At 49.0% G+C, this 25,615-nt stretch overlaps 1 protein-coding gene across 1 annotated transcript in view; it reads right to left on the reverse strand.

Annotated features, from left to right (window-relative positions):
- Window positions 1-25,615, reverse strand: part of LOC147751531 (poly(U)-specific endoribonuclease-like) — a 270,495-nt gene that overhangs the window by 161,310 nt on the left and 83,570 nt on the right. Inside the window, exon 2 of the mRNA XM_086933372.1 lies at window positions 22,993-23,092. Within this exon, the coding sequence (XP_086789498.1) occupies window positions 22,993-23,092 (100 nt within the window). The remainder of the gene's footprint in view (window positions 1-22,992; window positions 23,093-25,615) is intronic.

Genomic DNA, 25,615 nt, shown 5'->3' on the forward strand with positions numbered 1-25,615 from the left:
GAAACTAAAACTGCCAGTTTCTTCTGATCCGAGTTAATCCTACATCAAGCACTAGAGTGTCAATCTTTGCTACCAGAGCGGCATGAGTATGCTTTAAAATGAGCAATATCGGTTCAATATGTCAGCAGTGTCCGCAGTTGCAGTTGCACCCCTTAACTCCATGCCCTAATCTTCAACTGTCAGCTCTCCCCTGTCTCTTACCTTCTTCCATGCATGTCCACCCTTCCTCTTTCTTGCTGAGCGTTACTTTTTCTCACTTATTATTTCCCTCATACACTCACCTTTCCCCTTGCTCCCTCCCTCACTCCTATAGCCTGTTACTTTTGCACAGTAGCTCTGCCACACTTTCATCCATGTTTCACTCCATGCTGTTATTTCCCAGCGGATTTGCCCCTGGCCAGTCTGTTACCTAAACAGCGGGTATTTTAAAGTAACTGCCGGTAAAAAAAAAACTTGGAACTTAAAAAAAGCTCATAGTTATTTTTGTTCGAAATACGAAGATCAAGCAGTTAATACAGGTATATATCCAGAGCCACTGGAGGTATATAACTGTGTTTTTTTTCGCATAGTTAAATATTTGCTGCATTTGCCACAAACTATGATCTGCCTCACAATCTGCAGATGTTAACAGAAAAAAAAATGTTTTTAGCTTAAACGTTCAAAAGTTACTAATAACGCAGCAACATGTTGCCACGCAGTGGGAGGACCTTTGCAAATGGTGACTGGTCACCATTCTGTTGCTTATTTCTGTGTTTGGGTTTTAAACTGGTATTAATGAGATGCAATTAATGTTTAGACAGTGTTAAAAAGTGTCAAAATTACAAACTAATATAGTAATGCTATCACAAAATGTGCAGCATTATGCCACATAATTGCAGCTTCACATTCACTGTGCTCCAGATGATGTCTTATTATTGTCTATAATATCCGAGTGTGCATTGCGAACTCCTCAAGACTACTCTACTTTCTCTAACACTCCCTACACTGTGTTCATTTTAAACCCCTGTCATTTTTGTTTGATGACATTATAAAATAAAATGAAATTGCCTGAGCAAAAACGTTGAGATGTGAGTGACTTCTTTTTTAAAAGACTAACAGCAGATTTGTTCATAAATTGCTATCCACTAACAAGCCTTGTCCCCATTTCCATCTGAAAATGTGGCAACCCTATGTATATATAGCATATCCCACTTTAGAGTCATCTCTCCCCTACGTTCTTTGCAAAAGTCTGTCGTGATGTGGGTGTATTCTTTTTTGTTTGCAGGATACTCTGTTCATTCCTGGACGGGGCAGGGGGGCTGGGGTTGACTTTACTTCACACCTTTAAACGCTTTAACTTTGCCAGTCTCCCCGCTGTTATCATGCAGATGCAGCCATTAAGGAATGAAAGGGTCATGGGGGGGCGAGTCTACTAAAAGAAGGAAAGGTAAATAGGATAAACACAGATGAAAGCTGTGACCGCCAGGGCTTTAGAACGGATCGAGTAATACCCTCGATGAACCTTGACAACTGCCTGGCAGCCTCAGCCCAGCCCACGGAACCTGACGGGGGGGGCTGAAGCCCTTTCAGCCCAATGGTTGTTGCGCGCCTGCCTTCAGGGGACACATCAGCTACCGGGGACTATTTCCAGACTCCACTCCAGGTACTGGGGGGGGGGGGGGGGGGGGGGGGAGTCCCATTCTGCCACTTACTCCTCCTATGCCAGGGGAGTCTCGATTCTGCTGCGGCGGGGCCTTCCCCGGCAGACTGACAAGGTGATCCTCGGCACGGAGGGCAGATATGTGATTTCACACGGCCTGCAACTGGCACAACCTGTTACGATTGCTGCTGTTTATGGCCCAAATTGGGACGATGCAGACTTTTTCACTCATGTCTGGCACCTCATTTCCTCCTGTGGCCCTGCGGCGGTCCTCTGGGGTGGGGACTTTAATGTTACCCTGTCTGCGACTCTGGATCGGTCGGGCCTACATTCATCTCATCCACGCTCTGCAGCCGCCCTTTCCTCTATTATTACAGACAATGTACTCTACGATGCTTGGCGTCATTCCTTTCCTGATGCCCATGAGGGCACTTGCTTCACCGGCGCGTGGGGCTGCTGGTCTCTTATAGATTTTTAGCTGAATTCTCCGGACGCCCTCTTGTGGCTTTCAGATGCGAGGCATATGGCTCGTACCTTCTCCGACCATGCACCAGTCCAGATTCAGCTTCGCCCTCCTACCTCCCAGTGTCATGCCTTTACTTGCCACCTCTCTTCTACGGCTCTCCGAGACTTCGTCTTTTGTGCGGACATTCAGACAGCGATCACTAATTATTTCGATCTTAACGTGGGCTCAGTGGAGTCTAGTTCCACGATATGGGAAGGGTTCAAGGCCGTCATTCGGGGCAAGTGCATCTCCAAGCAGGCAGGTGTCCTTCGCTCTATTCGTGCTACTCTGGCAAAGCTGGAGGGTGAAATCAGGGATTTGGATGCTTCCCAGGCTGCTAGCCCCTGCACAGAGACACTGGCGAAACTACGCCAGAAACACACTGAGTTCTCCGACGAGGCTGTTCGCGAATTATCCTTCTTGTGCAGGGAGGGCTGGGCACGCCGTTTGAGAGGGGGACCGCCCCGGGCGTACTCTCGCCAACCTCCTTCGCCACCCCGCGCTGCGTCCTATGTAATGGCCTTAAGCAACGGCGGTTTGGACAGGACCACCTCTCCGGAAGTCATTAAGTCCCGCTTCCTCGATTTTTTTCTCACAGCTCTACTCCGCCGGCACCCCCCTGCCCCGGGTGGATTTTTTTTTTTTTTTTTTTTAAACCTTTTTTATTAGCGTTGTGTAACACAGAGTCATGACAATAACAGCATCGATAATCCAATACAGTATCATTTACGGTACATTCAGCGGACAAACATCATCGTTACAAGGGCTGGAACAGATTAAATAGATCCCCTTAACGTCCTGGAATAAGAGGTCACTCCACCTGAATCACCCCCTCCATCCATACAGTGGGGTGAGTAGCGGGGGAGACCATCATACCCCCGTATCCCAGTATCTCAGCAGGCAGGGAGGAGAGCTGCCTCCGGCACCACCGGCCCATGGTCGTCCCAGCCCCAACCGGTCTCCCAGCTATGTTACCCGGTATAGTGGAGTGTCATATGTGTGTCAAGTGAGCGTGGCCCAGCTTAACATCCCAGTGGGCCGTCAGTTGGAGGATAATTAGGAGCGGAGTACCGCGGGCCAAGGCCCGTTCTATCTTGTGAAATACAGTATGGCGGGAGTGGTGTAAAGCGCCCATAAATGCTCACAGGCCCGGTATCGGCTCGTCATCTCCAGAGGAGTCGCTGTGAGTCGTTTGAGACATCCAGTATACCTGTAAGGGGGACCAAAAGTCACTGGGTTTACAGCGGGCAGGTAACAATTCTGCATAAACGCCGTGCTGGTCCTGGCAATACGTGAGGTCATCCAGCCATTCCTTAAATTTTGGTGCCCTGCCCCTCCCCCATCTGCAAGCAATCCTCCTTTTTGCAAGTAGTAGCGCTATATCAACAAATTTGCGGTCTGACTTGGGTACATTTTTGGTATACCCCAGTAGCATCACCACCGGTTCAATGGAAAGAGGGCCAGCAATCATCACCTGGAGCGCAGCATGTACCTGCTCCCAGTATTCCTGTATCACGCCACACTCCCAGGCCAGGTGGAGGAAACCCGCGCCCTCTGCCCGGCATCTCGCACATCTGTCGTCTTCCGAGAGATGAAATCGCAGCTTCCTGACTGGGGTATAATAATATCTCTGTACGAACTTATAGTGGATAATTTTCAGTCTACAGCCAGAGGAAACCCTGGCCGTGACCGAGCAGCAATATCTCCACTGTTCGTCAGTGAGTGCAGTGGGTAGGTCAGAGTCCCAGGCTGTTCGTGCCTTGGACAGAACCAGTGGGCGTTGCTCCCGAATGGCTGTATACAACTTCGACACCAAGTGTCTGCCGTCCGACACGAGCATGACGTGTAATGGCACCACTGTGCCCGGTTCCTCCGGGAAACTAGGGATTATGTCCTTCATACCCTGACGGAGTCAGATATAATAGAACACCTCCATTGGCGTCGGGGGAATAGCCCGGAAGATCTGATCCTTTGTACGGAACAGTCCCTCCTGAAACAAATCACCCCAGGTATGAAGGTGGACGCGGTTGCACATGGATCGAAATCCATTTTCCATTAAAAGCGATAGTTTCGGGTGGTACGCAAGGGGCATCGCCGGTGAGTAGAGCATAGGGGCTCCCAGGAGCTTGGTCACTCTCCGCCACGAGTCCATGGTGCAGGTAACAGTGGTAGCAGGCGTCTCGACATCACCAACCAGGCCCATCAACATGCCCTTGAGCGGCAGCGGGTGCACGATCCAATCCTCAGCAGCAACCTGAGGCATAAAGGGAGCGGGGTTAACCCAGTAGTAAGCATGTTGAGCCTGAGCACTGAGGTAATACACCTCCAGATCTGGTACGTCAAATCCCCCCATGTCATATGGCTGTGTCAAGACCTTCCAACTGAGGCGCGGTTGTTTTCCTCCCCAGAATAGGCGAAGCAGTTCAGATCGGAGTCTTTTAAAAAAATAGGCTCCCGGGTAATAGGGTATATTTTGAAAGAGGTATAGGAAAGGTGGAAGGATGACCATTTTTATCAGGGAGGCTCTGCCCGCCATCGACAGCGGGAGGGCTAACCAGCGGGTCACATTGTCGGCCAATTGGGAGATAGCTACCCCATAGTTCAATCGAACCGTGTCCTCCTTATTGAGCGATACTACTATGCCCAAGTATTTCAGGTCAGTACTGCACCATTCCAACGGGTAATCAAGCGGGAAATGGGTTACGGAGGCCGTGAGGGGGAAGAATTGCGACTTTTTCCAGTTGATGTGCACTCCAGAAATGCCACCAAACAATACAAATTCTCTCAAAAGTGGGTTGAGGTGCACTTGTGGGTGTCGCACATACAAAGTAACGACGTCCGCATAGAGGGATATGCCAATCTGCCGTTGATTACAGTTAAAGGCGCTGGCCTTATGTAATTGCCGGATCCTGCAAGCCAGCGGCTCAATTGCCAGGGCAAAGAGCAGGGGTGACAGGGGGCAGCCCTGTCTAGTTCCCCTCGTGATCGGCATCTGTGCCGATAGCACACCGTTGACGACGACCCTGGCAACTGGAGAGGTGTAAAGCAATGTCACCCAGGCGATGAATATCCGGGGGAATCCCATTCTGCTTAAGATGGCCAATAGATAACCCCACTCAACCGAATCGAACGCCTTGGTGGCGTCTAGGAACACAGCTGCGACTGGCAGGTCTGGCGAGATGGTAGGTATGAGGGAGAACAGGGTGAGGAGGTTATGCGACGTGGCTCTCCCTGGGACAAATCCGGATTGATCCGGCAGCACCAGGGTAGTCATAAGTAGGGATAGTCTAGTCGCTAGCACCTTCGCAAGAATCTTTGCGTCGCAGTTTAGCAGCGATAAGGGCCTATAGGCATCGGTATCCGTCGGGTCTTTCCCTGGCTTGAGAAGCGAAGTGATCACCACCTCCCTCATAGAGCCCGGCAGTATCCCCACCTCTAACGACTCTTCAAATACCTCCTTCAGTACTGGTGCCATAATGTCAATGTAGCATTTATAAAATTCGGCCGGTAGGCCGTCCAGCCCTGCAGCTTTGCCGTTACTGAGTGACATGATCGCTTCCCGGATTTCATCAATCTCGAAAGGGCATCCCAAGAATGCCCTATCGCCATCGCTTAGCCAGCATAGTGCTATGTCGTCCAGGAAATTCCCGAGCTCCACCTCGCCAGTCTGCTGTGTGGTGTATAGCCATTTGTAGTGCTGCAGGAAGGTGTCCTGTATTCCTTTAGAATCCTGGTAGGTCCTGCCTGCACCATCAGAGATTTCTAATATGTGCGGGGCGAACCGCTGGTGCCTCGTGAGTGCCGCCAGAACTTTTCCCGGCCTATCCCCCTCGCAGTAACGCCTAGCCGTCCAGTATTTGCCGCAGAATTTTACTTCCCTGGCCGCTTCCTCTTTGTAAGTTGTCATTTTGGCCCTGAATGCCATCGCTAGGTCAGGGCAAGGATTACCGACCATCTCTGCCTCTAATGCCTTAAGTTCCGCTTCAAGACTTGTTAATGTGCGTACAATTTCCCTGAGCACGCCACAGCTCTTAGATATTGTAACACCTCGCACAGTCACTTTAAAGGCTTCCCATATCGTTTCGACCTAATCAACAGACCCCTTATTCCTAGGGAAGAAGGCTTCAATTTCCTCGCCAAGTTCCTGCTTAAAGACAGGATCAAGGAGGGCCGAGGGGAAGAGTCGCCACGGCGGCCGTACTCTTGCATAGCCAGGCATATCCAGAATAGTCAATACAGGGCAATGGTCCGAGTAGGTGCGAGGCAGATGTTTCACCTGAACGACTCCACCAGCTAAGCCTCGTGAGATAAAGCAGTAGTCGATCCTGGCCCATGAGCGCGCGTGTGTGGTGAAGTGAGTGCCTTCCCTAGCTGCCGGGTGTGAATGCCTCCAGCTGTCCAATAATCCCGCCTCCGTCAGTATGCCCTGAAGTGCGTCCCTAGCTCTCGTGTTGTACTGTCCGCTACCGTCTGACCTGTCCGCCCCTGGGTGTAATGAGAGGGTGAAGTCCCCCCCCCAGACTACGTGTGTGGCTTCGACCTCCAGTGCATGTCCCCATAATGTCAAGAAGAAACCAGGTGTGTCAATATTAGGTGCATAGCAATTTATAAGCATTTTCACATCAGCGCCCAGTCTCCCCCAAAGGATCACATATCTCCCCTCGTTATCCGCCCGAACTCCCAGCTTCTGGAACGCCAGTCTTTTATTGACCAAAATGACCGTACCCCTGGAATAGGTGGAATAGGAAGAAAACTCTCTTACAGTCGCCCATCTACGTGCAAACTGAGGGGCACACCGCAGGTTCAGGTGGGTTTCCTGGAGCATAGCTATCTGTACCTGGTGCCTATCTAAATATGCAAGTACATTTCTGCATTTCCGTGGGTTATTAAGGCCTCGAACATTCCAGGACAATATTGATACAGTAGTCAAGGCGTGATCACCCGTGCTTATCACCATATCCCTGTAACCAGCAAATGCAAAGTGCCTCAGCCCTCTGTAGGTCCGCATCATGTACCAATATCCTCATTGTACAGTACTGTCGGTTCTTTCGATCATTCATGCTGACACAGACCATATTTCCAGCCCTAACATACATGCCATGTACTCCATTCGCACAAACATTCCCACTCTCAACAATTCCCACCCCAACAATCAAACATCCCTCCTTCCTCCACGCACAGCAATACAAACCCCGTTCCACTAGTCCTCCCCCAACCCACTGAAGCAACCCAAACTTGCCAGTACCATGACCCCTCCCCCCACCCCAATCCCCGTACTCAATAACCATAGAAAAACCATGTGGGGAATCCCCTCCTGGGGGCATTAGAGGTACACACCCATTCACCCCAACACTTCCCTCCCGTCCCGCATATACCATACGGGGAAGACAGAGAAGAAGGGGTGGTGCCTGGCATTCATAAGCCCTGCAGGTTTAAGCCTATTCATTAAACCATAGTGCCGAACCCGCCGCCCCTCAATCATAAAAGTCATCAAAGATTTCAGGCGGACCGCCCATATACCAGCCGTTGCCTGCAATGTCACCTGCAATGCCACCAGTACGTGCAATCCAAGTACCAACCAAACAGTGGGGTAGATTGTACCAGCACGGCTATCAGTCTGCTGCAGGTCTACGGTGCAGGAGAGCAGCCATCCATGTCTCCTCAGGTAGGATAGGACTGCCCCAGTGCAAACAGGGCATAGATTCCAAATAAAACGCCAGAAGTTCGACCAGGAGCCAGTAAGCAAGTGCTCACAGTGACCATGTCTCATCGCTGCTCCCACAGGCGGACTAGGTGATGATCAATGCAGGCGGAGCGCCTACACGTCCGCTGTCGCCCATATTGTTTCCCGCACCGTTGCATATGTGCTCAATCCCAGCACCATACCGGCAGCGAAGCAAAGTGTACAGAGTCAGTTATCACTCAGTAGTGAGTCCAAAATACCAGAAACCAACTATCTATGTCTCTACAGGTAGGGCCGGGTAGCCACAGCTCAGGTAGGGCTCAATATCCAGAACACGCACCAGTAGTTTGATAGGGTACAAGTGATCAAGTTATCATAAGGGCACCTTTATGATTCATCGTGCTCAGCAGGATTCCCTCCCGCTTCGTCCTCCTCCTCATTGCGCCTGTCCCTTCTATCAGTGCGGAGTTTCTTAACATAATCCTCAGCGTGCTGCGGGTTCGTAAAGAAATGTTGTTTGCCCTGATGGGTCACCCGGAGCCGCGCCAGGTACAGAAGTGCGTAATCCACCTGCATGTCTCTCAGTTTCTTTTTCACATCCAAGAACTTCCTCCGTTGGTCTTGCACCATGGGCGTGAAATCTGGGTATAGGGAGAACTGCACACCATCACAGGACAAATTCCGGTGTGTTCGAGCTGCGCGTAGCGCCACATCCCGATCGCAGTAGTTAAGCAACCGGGCAATGATAGGCCGCGGTTGCGCCCCCGGCTTGGGAATCGGGCCCAAAGAGCGATGCGCCCTTTCAATGATAAATTGATTAGAGAAGGCCTCCTTACCTACCGCAGTTAGTAGTATGCGTTCAACATAGTCCTCCATGCGTCCAGTGTTGGTGGACTCCGGAACCCCCGTGACGCGTATGTTATTGCGTCTACTCCTCGCCTCCAACTCCTCATTCTTTGCCGCTATCACTCTGAGGATATTATCCATACGGGTGAGGCGTGTCTCGTGAGTCGTGGACGCGTCTTCCGCAGTGGAAATGCGTCGCTCTGCCTCCGACAGCCGTTCTTCGTGGACCTCCATTTTTTGCACGACACCATCCATCCTGGAGGACAATCGGTCTACCTTATCCACAATAGTGGCGAAACCCTGTCGCATCTCCTCTATGATCAGGCGCAGCTCAGGTGTCATGAGCGCAGGAGATGGTTCGGCGCTTGATGGTCCCGAGGAGCTGCTGGCCCCTGTCGTGCCACGTGACGTTTTTTTGGCGGTCGTGGGCTCGAAGGACAGTTTGGGCTGTCTGGCATCGTTTTTTCCCATCGTGTCCTATCTGGGGGCGCCCAGTGGGTCCGGTGAATGGGGAAAACACACGCTCTCCTCCTTCTCCAAATGAGAGCGCTCGCTCCGATCGTTCCCCACGTGGCGGTCTCCCTAGAGTCAAGGACAGCAATGTGGATAGGTAGATCAGCAGTGCCTAATATGCCTCTCGCTTCCCCTCGCACACCATCTTGGTTGATCAGGGCCACTCGGGAGCCCACACGCTGGCAGGCGGGCAGCCAACCTCCGGGGTAGAGCCCGGCAGTCCTCGGCAGCGGGAACACCCAGGGTGATGAAGGGCAGTGGGGCGAGGTGAGGATTGATATGCCCCCGCAGTATTCGCAAGGACGACCCCTCCGATGTTTTCTAACGGTCGCCGGTTATTCCCCAGGCCGCTATATCTGGATGTGGCGGCGTCGCGGATGTGTCCCGGGGGATCAGCGGGGAGGCGCGTAGTGTGGTCGGGGAGGCGGCCAGTGTCCTTCGTAGAGTCTAGGTGAAGTTTGATCCCTCCCGTCCGCTGTTATAGTATGGCGCTGATGCAGTGAACAGCCTCTCCCCTCTTTGCAACGTCCCTAGAGGGGGCGAGACTCACCTCTGTTTGTCGCCGGTGATCCCTCAGCAGGTCGCCCGCCCTTCAGGCCTAGTTACGCGACCTCGAGGCCTAGCCGCCTCGTGGGAAGCCACGGTCTCTCGTTGCTCAGCGCCTGGTCCGCCTCAGCAGCTCTCCGCAGCGGCGCCTCTCGGGGAATGTTCACAGCGTCGCAGCTCCGGCGCCGGACCTCGGATCTCCACCGGATTTGAACAGGCACTGCAGCACAGGTGTGTCTAGCATCGGTGTTGTTTTCAGGCGTCAATCTGCAGGTGAAGCGGATAAATGAAGGATGTTTCTGGCCAGGCAGCCAGAGCCTCACAGAAGTGCGGTCATTAGCTCGTGCGCCCTCTAGCGCCCCCCTCTGCCCCGGGTGGACTTTGATCAATATTTCGATTCCATCACATTAGTTTGGTTAGAAGATTACCATCACAAGTTCCTTGATGAACCATTCTCCAGGGAGGAAATATTGGCAGCCATTGATAGTCTACCCGGGGACAAGGCTCCTGGACTAGATGGTCTGCCGGCTTCCTTTTATAAGACATTTGCCGCCTTTCTGGAACCTCATCTTGCTGCCATGTACAAAAACTCGTTCGATTCTGGATCCTTTACGTCCTCCCTGCGTGAGGCGCTGATAACCCTTCTTCTCAAGCCTGACAAGCCACCTGACCGTTGCGACTCCTACTGCCCTCTATCTCTCATCAATATTGACAGTAAAATCTTCGCCAAATTGATAGCTTTCCGCCTTCTCTTACTTATGCCCACCATTGCTCTTCCCGATCCATCAGGTTTTATCCCGCATCTACCGGCGGTTGCCGCCTTGCTAGATGCCACAAAGGCGTTTGACACGCTTGAGTGGCACTTTTTATTTTACATCTTGCCACTTATGGACTTCAGCGATCACTTCCTACGTAACGTCAGCCTCCTTTACACCAACCCCTTGGCAAGGCTCCGCATTAACGGCCAAGTTTTTGACCCCATAACCATCGCTCGTGGCACGTGCCAGGGGTGTCTGCTCTCCCCCATGCTTTTCACAATAGCGATGGAACCCCTGGCTGCCAGGCTGCGGCAGCACCATACTCACAGGGGTATTGGTTTCTCGTCACGTTTCTTACTCGTCTCCATGTATGCAGACGACATTATGCTCTTCGTTCGTCATCCCCAAGAGAACCTTAGCCCTCTCGTTCGCGAGATTATTCGGTTTGGCAGGCTTTCGGGCATCCAAATATACTGGGGCAAGTCGGTTCTTTTCCTGCTCACTAACGCCACTAGGCCTTTTCCACTGGACTTTCCATTTGTGTGGGCTTCTGGCCCCATGCGTTATCTGGGCGTATGGCTCAGTAGGGATCTGTACGAACTATGGCGTTCAAACTTTGGTTGTGCGGTGGACTGGCTGGAATCCAAGATCCCGGCTTGGAGTCATCTTCTGCTATCCATGGTGGGCCGCATCGCAATCGCCAAAATGGTGGTCCTTCCAAAATTCCTCTACCTGTTTTTGAATATCCCCATCCCTCTCACTGCCCACTTTTTCCGTAAATTATGTTCCCTGATTATTGCATTGGTCTGGGCGGGCAAACAACCGAGATTAGCTTATGATATCCTTACTCATCCAATGTCCGCCGGCAGACTTGGCGCGCCTGTTTTTAAGCTGTCTTACCTGTGCGCCCAGGCTAGCTTCCTCCCCCTATCAGCCTCACCTCACCGTAGAGACGGATATAGCTTCCCCCTGGCCTCTGTCTACGGCCTTGTTTGCGCTCACGGCTCGCGCCCCGGGCTGAGGTCGGTCGGGACGCTCCGTTGGGCCTGGTCTGGTCTGCGTCGGCTGTCAGGCATTTCATTGCTCTCTGCTAACTCCGTGCCCATAGTCAATCACCCGGACTTTCCCCCCCCCCCTCCAGGCCTCCAGCATGTACTGGAGCGCGGCACGCTTGGGCCTCAAGACAGTGGCGGACATCTATCCGGAGGACACCTTCTTTACGCTCCCTGACGCATCGGGGTTACAGGACATGCTCCTATTCTACCAGCTATGTGTCGGAAGCTGCACTCCACGTTTCCTCTACCCCCGCCAACATGCCCGCTCTGGATCTCATTTACAACTCCTCATCCCCACACAAACTAGTCACCAAACTGTATGCCCTCTCCCTACTGTCCGCCCCCATTTCTTCTGATCGTGCTCGGGAGGCATGGGGTGCTGATCTCGGCGCCGAAATCTCGCCAGCAGACTGGCTCTATTGTTCCAATCAGACTAAAAAGCTGTCACCAAATTACAGACTTCGCTTGATTAATTTCAAGCACTTACATAGGCTTTACCGCACTCCGGTGCAATTACATAGGCTTGGGCTCATTCCCGGTGATAATTGTGTGCATTGTGCCGCCCCTGCGGTGGATTTTGCTCATCTGGCTTGGCTTTGCCCTAGGGTTTCGGATTTCTGGGGGGCGGTTTGTTCTGCCATCACGGACATTACAGGTGCGATGGTGCAGCCCGACCTACTCTGTGCCTCCTCAGGTTTGTTAAGTGCTGCCCTGACGCCTCTCGCCGCATGATTACGATGCTTCTGGTCCTTGCTAGGCAGAGGGTGGCCATGTGTTGGGGTCCAAATTTGAGACATGGCTGGAGGACGCCTCCCAGTGCCACACTCTCCTGTCGGAGTTTTGGGATTTGATGCCTACTAGAACCCGACCAGTTGACATTTGGGGCCCCCTGATTGCCTACCTCCTTTCCTGCTCCCACCCTAGTGGCGCTGCCTCTCCCGCTCTCCCTGCTGGCCCTGGGTCCGCGGCGGCTGCTGGTGGTGGCCAGTGACTCCCTCCCTTTCCTGCGTGACTCTGCCCCTTTCTCTCTTACCCTTCATTGTTGACCACGCTTAATTTGTACTTCATAATTAGGGAGGGTCCTCTGACTGAGCTGGAGCGGAGTCATTCTTTTCGTGTTTATTTACTGTGCTGATGATGCATATCAGTATATGCCGGAGCACCGAATTTGCTATTCAGGCTGTGTATTGTATTACGGTATTGCGCGATGTGTTGTGTCTGTCGAGACGGATGGTTTCTTTGAGGTCCCTGGCGCAGATTGTGGGTCTTCTGCCTTACTCGATTCAGGCTATTTTTCCCCGGACATCTCCATTACAGAGCGTTACAACATCTCAAGATCCATTATCTGCAACAAAAGCTCTCATACTAATAAATAATAATAAAACATTTATTAAGCGCATGGCTGCACAACTGTGTATCCCCGCGCTAAATGCTGAAAACTCTCATCCGAAGATTATGTCGGAGGGGACAGGGGCCGGAGTTATTGAGGAAAAAGGTGGGTTTTTAAATTCGCTCTGAAAAGAGTTTCAGAGGGTTCCATTCTTAAATGAATCGGAAGAGCGTTCCAGAGTTTCGCTCCTAGATAACAAAAGGATCGGCCGCCGATTTTTGCTTTTTGAACGCGGGGCAGTTTGAAGAGGGACATTCCTGAAGACCTCAAATGGCGAATAGGACGATGAATGGTCATGAGGCTTTTTAGATATGAGGGGCCTTTGTTGTGGGCTATCCTGTGGACATGGCAGAGACTCTTGAATTTTATTCTTTCCCTTACGGGAAGCCAGTGCAGCTTGGACAGTGCTGTCTTGGCCGAGGTTCTTTTCGAAAGGCCTAGTACCAATCGGGCGGCTGCATTCTGTACACATTGCAGCTGGTGTAGGAGTTTTTGGTTAATGCCTAGCAGAAGGGCATTCCCGTAGTCCAGGTGAGGTGTGACAAGAGCATGAACGATGGTTTTCCTGGCTGTAATCGGTATTAGGTCGATGATTTTCCTAAGAATTCTTAGAGTACCGATGCATTTGCCAATGACCTTGTGGACTTGGGATTTACCTGAAAGGTCAGAGTCGATCATGATCCCGAGATTTTTGACTTTCTCGACCGGTTGAGGGCATTCACCAAGCAATGTGGGCCACCATGCTTGGGACCAAAGGGAGGTTTTATTTCCTATTACTAACACCTCAGTTTTGTCACCATTCAGCCGGAGGCAGTTACTGTCCATCCATCCGGCGACAGCAGTCATGCACTCCGAGAAATTAGAAGCATTCTTATCAGTATCCGGGGTAAGCTTGAACATGAGCTGCGTATCATCGGCATAGCTCACTATGCCCACACCAAAATTCTCTATGATTTGAGCCAGGGGTTCCATATAGATGTTGAACAAAGTAGGGCTCAAACTAGAGCCCTGTGGAACCCCATAGCTCACGATCCGAGAGGATGATTTGAAAGGCGGGCAATGGAGCTGGAAGGTTCTGTTGGTGAGGAAAGATTTAATCCACTCCAGCGCGTCATCTTTTACTCCAATGTCAGAAAGCCGGGACAACAGCGTGGCATGTAGCACCGTATCGAAAGCGGCGCTTAAGTCTAGCATGACCAACGCTGCGGTTTCACCCTCGTCCACCATCTTGCGGATAAATTCCGTAGAGTACAAGACAGCAGTTTCTGTGGAGTATTTGGGTCTAAAGCCAGATTGGGTGGGATGGAGAATGTTTTCTGCCTCTAAATACGCCATGAGTTGAATGTTCACAATTTTTTCTATTATTTTGGCGCATTGGGGCAGTAAGGAAATTGGCCGTAAGTTTTGAAATTGAGTGATTGGAATGTTAGGTTTTTTTTTCAGAGGGATGACTTGGGCGTTTTTCCAAGCCTCCGGGACGTAACATTCTTTGAAGGAGAGAGAGATGAGATGGCTTATTTGATCCAGGAGAGTGTTGTCCATGATATCTTTACATTTGTCTAATGGACATACATCATTAGGGGAGCCAGAATGAATACTGTTAATTATGCTGGACAATTTTGCTTTGTCAGGAGTGAGGAAGTGGGTGAGAGTGGTCTTATGAAGAGAGGGAGATATCGTGCCGGGTGTGGAGGGAACGAGGAATGAGGCGTGAATCTTTTCTACCTTGTTGACAAAGAAATCCGCAATTTCTTCGCATAACTCATCGGAGTATGTGTCTTGCGTGTCCAGGCTCGATGCGTCTGTAAGTTCTTTATAGATCCGGAACAGTTCTTTGGAGGGGTTTATAGCCTGTTCAATTCTACTTTGGTAGAAGAGACTTTTTTCCTCTTTTATGAGTCTCTGATAGACCTTTAATTCACGTTTGTATTTCTCCTTCAGTTCCATGGAGTAGTTCTTTCTCCATTTCCTTTCTATCACTTTGCAACGGGTTTTAGCTGCCTTAAGTTTTTCTGAAAACCACGGTTCGGATTTAGTTCGCCTAGCTGGGGGCTTACAAGTCCAAGGGGCGATTTTGTCAAGTGCCTTACTCAACCAGAGTTCGTCCAGGTGTCTTGAAGGGATTGACCTTGGGGGGGAGGGTCAATTTTTAAAGCGTCAGAGAGGCGTTCCGGAGTGTAGTTTTTCCAGTTGCGACGTTTGGCATATAAGGGTTTATGGGCATTAATCTTAGATCTGGTCTTGGGTATATTGAACATGATCATATGGTGATCTGACCATATGATAGGGACCGGAGGTTGTATGTTAATGTCTGTCCAGGTCGCAAAAATGGGGTCGAGAAGGTGGCCCTGTTTGTGTGTAGATACAGTGGAGAGCAGAGTGATCCCCAACGCATGCAAGGCTGTCTTCAGAAGTTGAGCTTCCTTGGCCTGTAAATCTTCAAAATGAAGATTAAGGTCGCCAAGTACCATGAAGTTATTGTGTTTGATAGCTAATTGCGTCGCCGTTTCAATTAGTTGATTACAGAAAGGCGTGGCCGTGCCCGGGGGCCGGTAAATGAGAAGCCCAGTTATAGTCATGTGGGGGGTAGTTTTAATGGTGAAGAGGCCACATTCGCTGTTAGTGATGCCTTTGTGAGTTAGAGTACACTCCAGTTCCTTTTTAAAGATCATTGCAAGGCCACCACCGCGCTGTATAGGCCTATCAATTCTCAGTAAGCTGTAGCTAACTGGAACAGCCTCAAGTATTTCAGGTGATGAAGATTCTTCAAGCCAAGTTTCTGTTAAAAACACTACATCGAAGTCATTGAGGATTAAAAGGTCGCGAAGTTCTCGTTTGTGTTTAACCATGGATCTGCAGTTGAGTAGCATCAGATTGAGGCAAGTAGCAGTACTGTTAGAGCTAGAGACCTCAGCAGGGCGGAAGTTGCATGTGTTGCACCGAAATGACTGGGCGCTAGGTTCTATGGAGTGAAGGCATGGTGTCATAGGGGTGTTGCCAATTTCAAGTAACATCTCGCGAGTGTAGCTACACGGCTTGTGAGAGAGCGCTCTCGCAGGTTTCTGCGTGTCGACAATGTGCTCAGAGAGTCCTGTCCCGCGTCCCGTCTGGTCGCGGACGGGCAGGACTCTGGCTTGACTCCGGCGCGCGATCGGCGCGCCCGCAATGCGCGTCCGCTGCGCGGAGCCATGAACGTATGATTTTGAGCGCTCGAAGCGCGACGTGCAGCGTCAGCCCTCACCAAGATGGCCGCTGCCTGACTTCCTTTCCACTCTAAAGTCCTACCTGGAGCCGGTCTAACAGTCGACCGCTTCCCAGGACAGGCAGGAGTGCAAATAAACTCTAGAACAAAGTCTTAGCTAAAAGAGGGGAGCGTCGCTAATGTTGCTAAAGTCGCGGGTCCGATTTTAAGTTTTAAAGTTTTAAAAACAGTGCGAGGGGGAACGGACACAAGGGAAGAGAAATAGGGTAAAGCACACAATTTTAAAAATTCAACTACGATCACTTGATTCCTCTGTCTCAAGACGTTCAAGAAGGATTGCAATGGTGGTTAACTCATATTGAGGCCTGGAATGGCAAAGCCATTTTCGGAGCTTCTCCCGATGTGGTCATCGATCAGATGCCAGCCGATGGGGCTAGGGAGCAAGATGAGGAGGCTTTGCACATCAACTGTCTAGAATTACTGGCCGGCTCGTTTGCCATCAGGTTGATCTCCCCACTGAAGAGCAATTGCTGCACGGGGCAGAGCATGCTGCAAAGCAAGATGGCAGCATAGGAAAGAAGCTCCGTGAGCCATCGGCGCCATATAAGAGATATCATATTAACGAACCCGCAATATTAGACTGCAATAGAAGGTAATTGCTCCTCGGTGACCACACTACCGATCTTCGTGATTGAGGCGGCTGCACGGGCGGAAACGAGAGGCGAGGCCTGATTGCTAAGTGAAGAGGGCGGCGGCAGTCACGTGCCTCGCGGCACAGTGCTTAAGACCTGCCTATAGCCCAGAGCTCGAGACCTGGCCGCCTGCCCGGACAAAGTGCTGCACCTGGATTGAAATTGAGGAACGACCGACGCACCGGTTTAACCTTGAGACCCGCTGCGGGGTAAGTGCTTTGATGCTGGCTGGGCCTGTACCTCGCACGCAGTGGTGGCACAACGGAACATAGAGAGTGCAGCTTACGCCTGTATCCGCTTTCCCGCTACCAGAACGACTGCACGGCTGGAAACGAGAAGTGAGACCAGTGGAGTGAATGGCGGCGATTGCGCGCCTCGCGTCCCCTCATTAAGGACTTGCCTGCGCCCCGGGGCTCAAAACCTGACCGCCTGCCTGAAAATAGCATTGCACCTGGTTTGGAATCGAGGAGCGATGGGCGCAACTGGTCGATGCAGAGACCTGCAGTGGGGTAGGTGCTGAGGAGTTGCTGGATCCTGGTCCCCGCACGCTGGGGTGGTGCAATACAGCATAGAGCGTACGGATTGCGGCCTCATCCCCCCTCACGGCACGCAGCCTGACTCCCATGTAAGCGGCCCTCGGCGAGAGTGCTCTTTGGACAGCCGTAAACTCCGGGCTCTCCCAAGGACGCATGTTGCGGAGGAGGCCCCCGCTCTTTTCAGCTCATTGTCTGGCTGCTGCCTGCGGATGGGAGAAGATTTGGGAGTCGGGCACGCGACCTGGGCAGTCATATGAAGAACGACCGGGGTCCACACTTCTGACACTCACACTACCACCTCAGGCCCAGGACTTTGATAGTGGGGAGGCCTTGAGCGCTCTGTAAACACTGCACGCTGGGGGGAAGGTATCATAGCTGGCCTTTTTACTAACAGATAGGGCGTGATCGGGACTTCACCAGCAGTGTAACTGCTACTACCCCACGACCTGAGCTGCAATTCGTCGCCTTGCGGGAGCTTCATCCAGTGACATGGGCAGGGTGGACAAAACGCAAACTAAACTGCCATTTGATGCTAAAGCCACCAGGCATAAGGAAACGGATCGGGCTTGATCCGCAGACACCAGGGCGGACGCCCCGGAGGAGGAGATCCGAGACGTGAAGCAAATGTTTGCCACTATACAAAAAAGCCTGATGACGATGGATGGGAAAATCGACTCCCTGGTCTATTGTATGTACAGGATGACGGAGAGGCTCGACAAACAAGCGGAGCGCACAGACATGGCGGAGAGGCGGATCACAGGGGTTGAAGAGGCACAAACTGAAACGGACCAGGCACAGCAGCAAATGGCCAAAACCATCATGGAGCTACAAGATAAGAGCAAAGATTTAGAGGCCCGTTCACACCGCAGCAATTAACGCATAACGGGACTTCCGGAATCGACCTCAATGGGTACTGTAGAGCAATTAATCGAAAAGCTTTTGACCTCTTTGCTGGGCAGTGAGTACTTCTCAGATATTTTTGTGGTAGAAAGAGCTCACCGATCATTGGTGTCGAGACCTGCCCAGGGTGCCCCACCGCGGCCGATAATTGCTAAACTCTTGAATTACCGGGACTCCGCCTTGAGACACGCCAGAGAGCTAGGCGAACTCCGATATGAGGGATCTGCCATCTCTCTCTACCCAGACTTTACGGCAGGAGTACAGGAAGCCTGTCGCCAATTCAACCCCCTAAAACGGCAACTCCGAGACCACAACATCACATACGCCATGCTCTATTTGGCTAAGTTGAGGGTTAACATGAATGGCACTACACGTATTTTCACAGAACTGAAATCACTGCAAAGTCACTGAAAGACTTACTCAAGAAGGCGAGACAGGAGTTGAAGCAGGATGGTGCGGTGGAGGCGGATACACGAGGGAGTTCCCTAGAATATAAGGATTAGAACTTTTTTGACTGTGTATCTTTATCACTCTACATTAGCAAACTTCTTACGAAATTCCCCCTGAGTTGTATCAGATGACCGGCGCACTGGGCGCAATGGCACCACTCACCCCAACTGTATTTAGTGTGTTGCTGAAAGGACTATGGATGCCAGATTCCACCAACTCAAACCGCAAATAAAAGTACCCTCAAATATTATAGGGCTGGAATAGCTTAAGATATTAGATCATTGTGGACAGCGATATGTTCAGACCGGGGCCTTTTCATCGCATGTCCTCTGGTGGCTCGCAGACTGCACAATACGTGGCAACCCCATGTCAGGGATTACACATTTTTCTCTGCTGCATATAAGATGTATGCATGTATTGGCCACTTTTTAGGTACCCCTCCTCTGCTGTATTGCATCACTAATGCCACCATTGAACCATGCTCTCTTTCAGATCACGTAACCATTACTATGACAATGCAGATAACCGCATCACCCGCATAGAGCCCGCACTGGCGACTCCTCAATACCATGCTGAAGTCCAGCCCATGGTAGATAAGGTTAGGGCGGTGCTTGTAGATTACCTATCCTTAAATGACAATGTGGACTGTGCCTTCTCCTCCATATGGAAAACCCTAAAACTGGTAGTCTGAGGAGAGCTTATCGTTCTCTCATTGGCATTGAGACAAGAGTGCGGACCTTGAGAGGGAGGTCTGGGAACTGGAGGCTATCCACACAAGAGTGGTGCGACCAAGATTTGGAGGGAACTGGAAAAGGCCAGGTTGCAGTTCAAAAGGTTAGATCTTGAGCGGGTAAAATGTAGGGGGTCGGATGTTCGCTCATAGGCTTCGCAGCAAAGTGTGTGCTGGTTTAGTGAAAATCATCTGCATGGACTTCAACATTGAGGCCGGAGATGCCGGAGATGCCGAAGGCACAGGCCGGACTTTTCAGAAATATTATGCTTTTCTATATTCGACAACGGTGGGCTCGGCTATAGAACCACCGGGATATCTAGGGAATGTTGGCTTTACTACTCTACCTCCAGAAGAGGCACACATTTTGGATCAGCCTATCCTCATAGAGGAAGTGATCTCTGCGTTTGCCCTCCTCAAACCTCTTAAGTCCCCCGATCCGGATGGTTTCAGGGCTCTGTTCTATAAAACCTTTTGCTCAGACCTGGTTCCTCTATTCTTCAACTCTATCATGGAGACGGGCTCTCTAACACATTCTATGCTGGAAGTGTCCATATCGGTAATGCCCAAGCCCGGCAATGATCCGACCCACTGTGGGTCGTACCGGCCCATATTGTTTAACATGGGCGAGAATCTCTTTGCAAGTGTTTCAGCATACCGTCTCAGTCCCCTCATGCCAGGTCTTATTGACCCCTATCAATCGTGTTTCATTCCCTCTCGCCAGTGTGGGGAGAACACTAAGCATATGCACCACCTTCTAGACAAAGGACACCAGTCATGCGGAGAAGACTTGCTGGTAGCAATAGACGCAGAAAAGGCATTCAACCAGGTACATTGGCCCTATCTTTGATACACTGAAGCTGTTCGGCTTTGGTGAGATTTTAGAAATGGATTCATAGTATATTTATAACACACCCGAGCCCCAGTTAAGGTTAAAGGAGCTAAGTCCTGCCATTTTTATTTTGGTCAGGGTACTAGTCAGGGTTGTCCATTATTGCTGCTTCTCTTCGCTCTGTATATGGAGTCCTTAGCACAATGGCTACGCGACAGTCCTGCGGTGATGGGGATTTATTCGGATCTGACCACTATCTGATCAGTCTACAAATGGGATATTTAAGGAGGCATAGAAGGAGTTCAGGCTGTGCTGCGGCAATTTCGAGCTGCTTCAGGACTATCTGTACATTGGGCTAAGTCTTATTTGGGCCCTTACATCCGGATTGCTCCCCGACGGTATTATGTGGTTGATTGAACCTTATCTGGTGCGTTGGGAATACTGCATATTCCGCTACCTAAGGATCAACATATACTATGAGACAAAGACATAATCAATTGCAATTTCACAAGAGCTAGAGACTCGCTGTGGCCTCACATGGTGTTCTTAGATACGCTACCACTCACAGTGCAGGGCAGAGTCTTCTTGCCAAAATTGATGATGCTGCCAAGGCTGCTATACTTTTTTCATAACCTCCCAGTTCACATCCCTTATTCCATCTTTCGCACACTACACTAAGTGTTGAACAGCTTTATCTGGAACAAAGGAAAGAGGCGCATTGCGCTATGCAAAGTGGAATCGCCTGTGGAGCTAGGGGTGCAGTTTGCAACTCTTGACACGTATACCCTGTTACTTCCCTAAGAATCCAGTGAGTGCACTTGAGCCCTTTGGAACATGCTGGGTAGGGCTGGAGTGGAGGCCTAGAAGGCAGCGGGAGCAAGCACCCTAGGGGCACTCTTTCCAGATGGCGCCCTATGAGCAGTTGTGTGTGGAGTACAACCTCCTGGCGGGGCACTTCCTAGCTTATGGTAGCTTTCTGCCATCATTGGAGAGACACTGGGACATCATAGACACTGAACCTGCCCCAAACCATCTGATACATACATACATTATACGTAAAGGGTAGCCGACAAACTTATTACATGGCTGGTTCGAGCACTCCATTTCACCACACAGGATCCCCTAGCTGTGATTCGGAGGTGCCGGGAGGCAGACGTGGGCAGAGCGTTAACACAAAAAGGAGTGGGAGAAAGTGTTACGCTACCCAGGGAAAGTATTGAGGAATGCACAGTTCCAATATATTCAGCATAATATCTTCCATAGGGCCTATCTTACTACGGCTGGCTTCCACAGCATATTTGGATCCTCTTCTACATGCCCAAGATGATCACAGCTGAGTGCGGATATGCTGCACATGTTCTGGAACTGCCCTGAGGTGGTGACACTGTGGGGAGGGGTGTCTGGAGCACTGGAGGAGGCGACTGGTCGCTCAGATATCTGCTCACTGGAGGGTGCTTTGCTAGGTCTATTTAAACATCCTTAGTGTGCAACGGCAACTGCCACATTCATTGATTTGGCACTACTGATCACTCGCAGGCTCATTGCCATGCACTAGAAAACACAGACACTGCCAGGGCTACTACACTAGCGTAGGGCGATGCTTAAATGGGGGCGTACAGAGGTGGTGGTCCTCAGGCGAGAAGAGGCTTGTGGGCTGCGCAAATAACCTATTGCAGGAGACTGGGAAACACTACTGACATATTTACATAATATAGCAAGGATCTGGCTGACTGTCACCACTGTTTCGCTCGATGTGGACTGCTCCTGGCACACATGAGACATCTGGGATTTCCTCCTAGCACGTACACTTGCTTCAGGTACCTGCGCCTCCATGTCAACTATTCTGCAGTACTGTTGTTTCTGCATATATGTTTATTGGGCCTATGCTACAAACCCCAGCAATTGCTCTGCAGGTGCGGTGTTGCCTTATCAAGTCATGCTTAGTTGCCTAAATTGTCTTATCCCACTCCTCGAGAGACCCCCCCTTGATATGCAATGGAAAGGTTGCACTACGTTATAGCTACAATTGGCCATTACCGACTGAGGACCTGTCACCGCATGGTTTTGTTGGTTTGAATGGGTTTTTCCTTTTAGTATTATGCCAGTTAAACAGGCTGAACCAGGAACTCCTACTGATATTGCCGTAATGGCATGGGTGCCACTTGCAATGTAATGGAGAGGCTGCATGTCAACATGTAATCTGAAATGATGTGATGTAAACGCCGGTTATGGTATTAAAGGAAATACAATTGTTTTTTTAAAATAAAGTTAACAAAATAAAATCTTATTACATAGGCCTTGTGATTAATGGCTGACAGTTTAACTCAGTGAGGTTATTGAAGATTGTAGCATGGAATATGTCAGGCAATTACGGATTTCTCAAATCAGTTATGCTACACTATGGTAATTGCGTGATATTTAACTATTTCATTGAAAGAATAAAGGTTCAAATGTAAGAGCATTAGAATACTTGTTCAAAACAATATTTTCTAGGATCATTTACACACAGACACGCACATAAAGCATAGTTTGGTTCAACAATGAAAGCACAATATATTGCTCAATTAAAAGGAAAACAAAAATAAAAAACACAAAACACAAAAAATAATAAAAAACCCTAAACACCTCCGCAAGTCTAATACTGAATCCTCTAATGAAACACACATTTCCATCAGTGTCATCCATTCCCAAACTACAGAACAAAAAATAAATTACCTGTAGCGAGATCCTGTAATCTTTTCCTGGTGTAAATCGATTGACATCAGCATCCCAAAGCTTATTGAAAAGTTTTGATAGTTCATGATTTAAATTCTGCCTATGCAGGAAAGGAATGTTATTACCATTAAATTAGGAGCTCATCAATAAGGAGTGTTTGCAAGTAGATTCTTACTTTTTTTACTCGTTTAAATGGAAAGGTTACACCTCTAAAACATGTGTTTAACAGCGGGTTGAAACCACCACAAAAACTTGGCCAAGAGGGTGATAATTTAGACATTTCCATTTATAGTTACATCAACATTCATTACGGAGCAGGAGCTATGTAAATGCCTGCAGTGCATGCCACATTGGGGTGTTTGGGGTTGAGAAGGGGGGCAACTACGGAATGTTGGACAGGTGTAGAAGGGAGTGGGGGTTGTTAAGGGAAGAGGGCAATCCAGTGATAACATGCATGCATCAAGGAGTAAATGAACGTAGAGGAGTTGCAGAGAGGTTTGGGGGTGGTACAGTAATTTTGGGATTGCGGAAGCGGAGAAGTTTATAGGCTTACAGCTTGTACAGAGAACTGCGGTACACTGCCCAATATTTTGGCCAATGTTAGTAATTTAGATTGTGTTACTATGGATTTGTGTTTTGTGCTTTTACTATAGATGATGCAAGAACCAACTTTCAAAGGAACCCTGAATGAAGACAATAGTGATACATACATTTAAACATCTCAGTGAATTTTTTCCTATTACCAATTTTAGTGTTACATCTTGATGTGCATTATTTTAAATATCTATACAACTGAAACATGTTATTTGAGAGGTATATGCTTTTTATTCACAGTTATTTTATGGGTATAGATAACACTTACCTGGTCCGCACAATGAATTAAAACCACACCAAAGGGTGGTTTCCCTTCCACTCTTTTTAATAAAAAATAAACAATGACATTTGTTTTTAGCATAGAATACTCACATTATCGATTGAAGTAGCCACCCATCATATTATCTGTACATACTATTTTAATTATGTTTAAACACTTGTCTCATTTAATATATATATATATATATATATATATATATATATATATATATATACTTTTACCCACTGGGGTTTTATTTAATTTGATAGCATGTCACTATTAATGGTCAACATTTATGCAATCAAATTAAATGTAACCCCAGAGGGTAAAAGTACAAATAAATACAGAGCAAGTGGCTGGTAGAAACCTGGTATTTTACCAATATTAGTATAAACGGGAGGTTCTCATTGTAATGTGTAACCGGGTTGCTATGGGTTCCTGTTGGGAATCATGGGAAGTGTGGTCCAGTAATTAAAACGCAATGTGGTTAAAATGGGAAGCTACGTTTTTCAGAAATAATTTGTTTACAAAGAGCGCTAGTATTACGCTGGCATCTACATGAAAAGAATGTATTTACTTGCTCTCTATCGAATATGAAATAATTTTGACTGCCGAATGATCGAAAAATGAGTTATATAAGTCTTTTTTCACTACTGGTGAAAGGAATGTCACATGATGTTTTGTTGTGGTATAACTGTATTGATGTTGTAACCCACCCGTACTCGTGAACAAGCAGTGGACACTGCGAAACGAGTCGGGTTGATTTTGTCAATAAACCTCACCAAGGAGCGTATTTGGGCTTCTGCGTGTTGTCTGGTAACTGGGAAGACGACGATTGTTGGAGATGGAGATTATATATATATATATATATATATATATATATATATATATATATATATATATATATATATATATATATATATATATATATATATATATATATATATATATATATATATATTTTATCACCAAGTTGCTGCAAAAACGATCCTCGACCTCACAACGCTGGCGCCGTTGGTGGCAGCAGCCGCCACACTTTATTCAAACCTGCTTCCCATCCACCTCCAATAGCTGGACACAGAAAACGGCACACCAGGAAAATCCAGCACAAATCCTTTTATTATGCACTTATGGAACAAGGACGACGCGTTTCGGCGTTTGCCTTTATCAAGTTACCACCATTTTGTTTTCAAACATATTTAAGTCCGTCTTTCATGACGGATTCATAGAGATAGAAAACATACTTTCAATTCATCTCAGACACAAAATCATATAATCACAATGTTCAAATAATAAATTGTTCAAATAATAAATTCAAACAGTGTTAATAAGATCTCATATTTACAAATGTACAAATCTGTAGTTGCACAATTCATGCCAATACGGTTATGGGATTGCCCTTTAGTATATCGGCCTAATCTCGTGAGCAGTCGCTAGGCCAGCAGGGTAATGTAGTTCGCCTATTGAGCGCTTGTCTGCTATTGGGCGAATTCACTCAATGTTACAAGTCTCTGCCTAGTGTCACATGATGCGCAACTAATCGCTATGCGGCTGGGTAATGTGGTATCCCGCCGGGTGCAAGCGGGGTTCGAGACTGCTCTAAGGTGGAATTCCACTTTATGTGTCCGTATCTAGGGCACCGTAAATAATATCTACGTCCCTGGGAGCTCCCTGGGTTCTACACAGTGTCTGAAGTGATAAATGTCCCCTCTAACATAGGATTGGTGCGGGGAATTAGGTATTTAAATCTGGTGGTATGCCTTGGGTTCA

Source organism: Lissotriton vulgaris, chromosome 1_1 (assembly GCF_964263255.1).
Source record: "Lissotriton vulgaris chromosome 1_1, aLisVul1.2, whole genome shotgun sequence".
Classification (NCBI taxonomy): Eukaryota; Metazoa; Chordata; class Amphibia; order Caudata; family Salamandridae; genus Lissotriton; species Lissotriton vulgaris.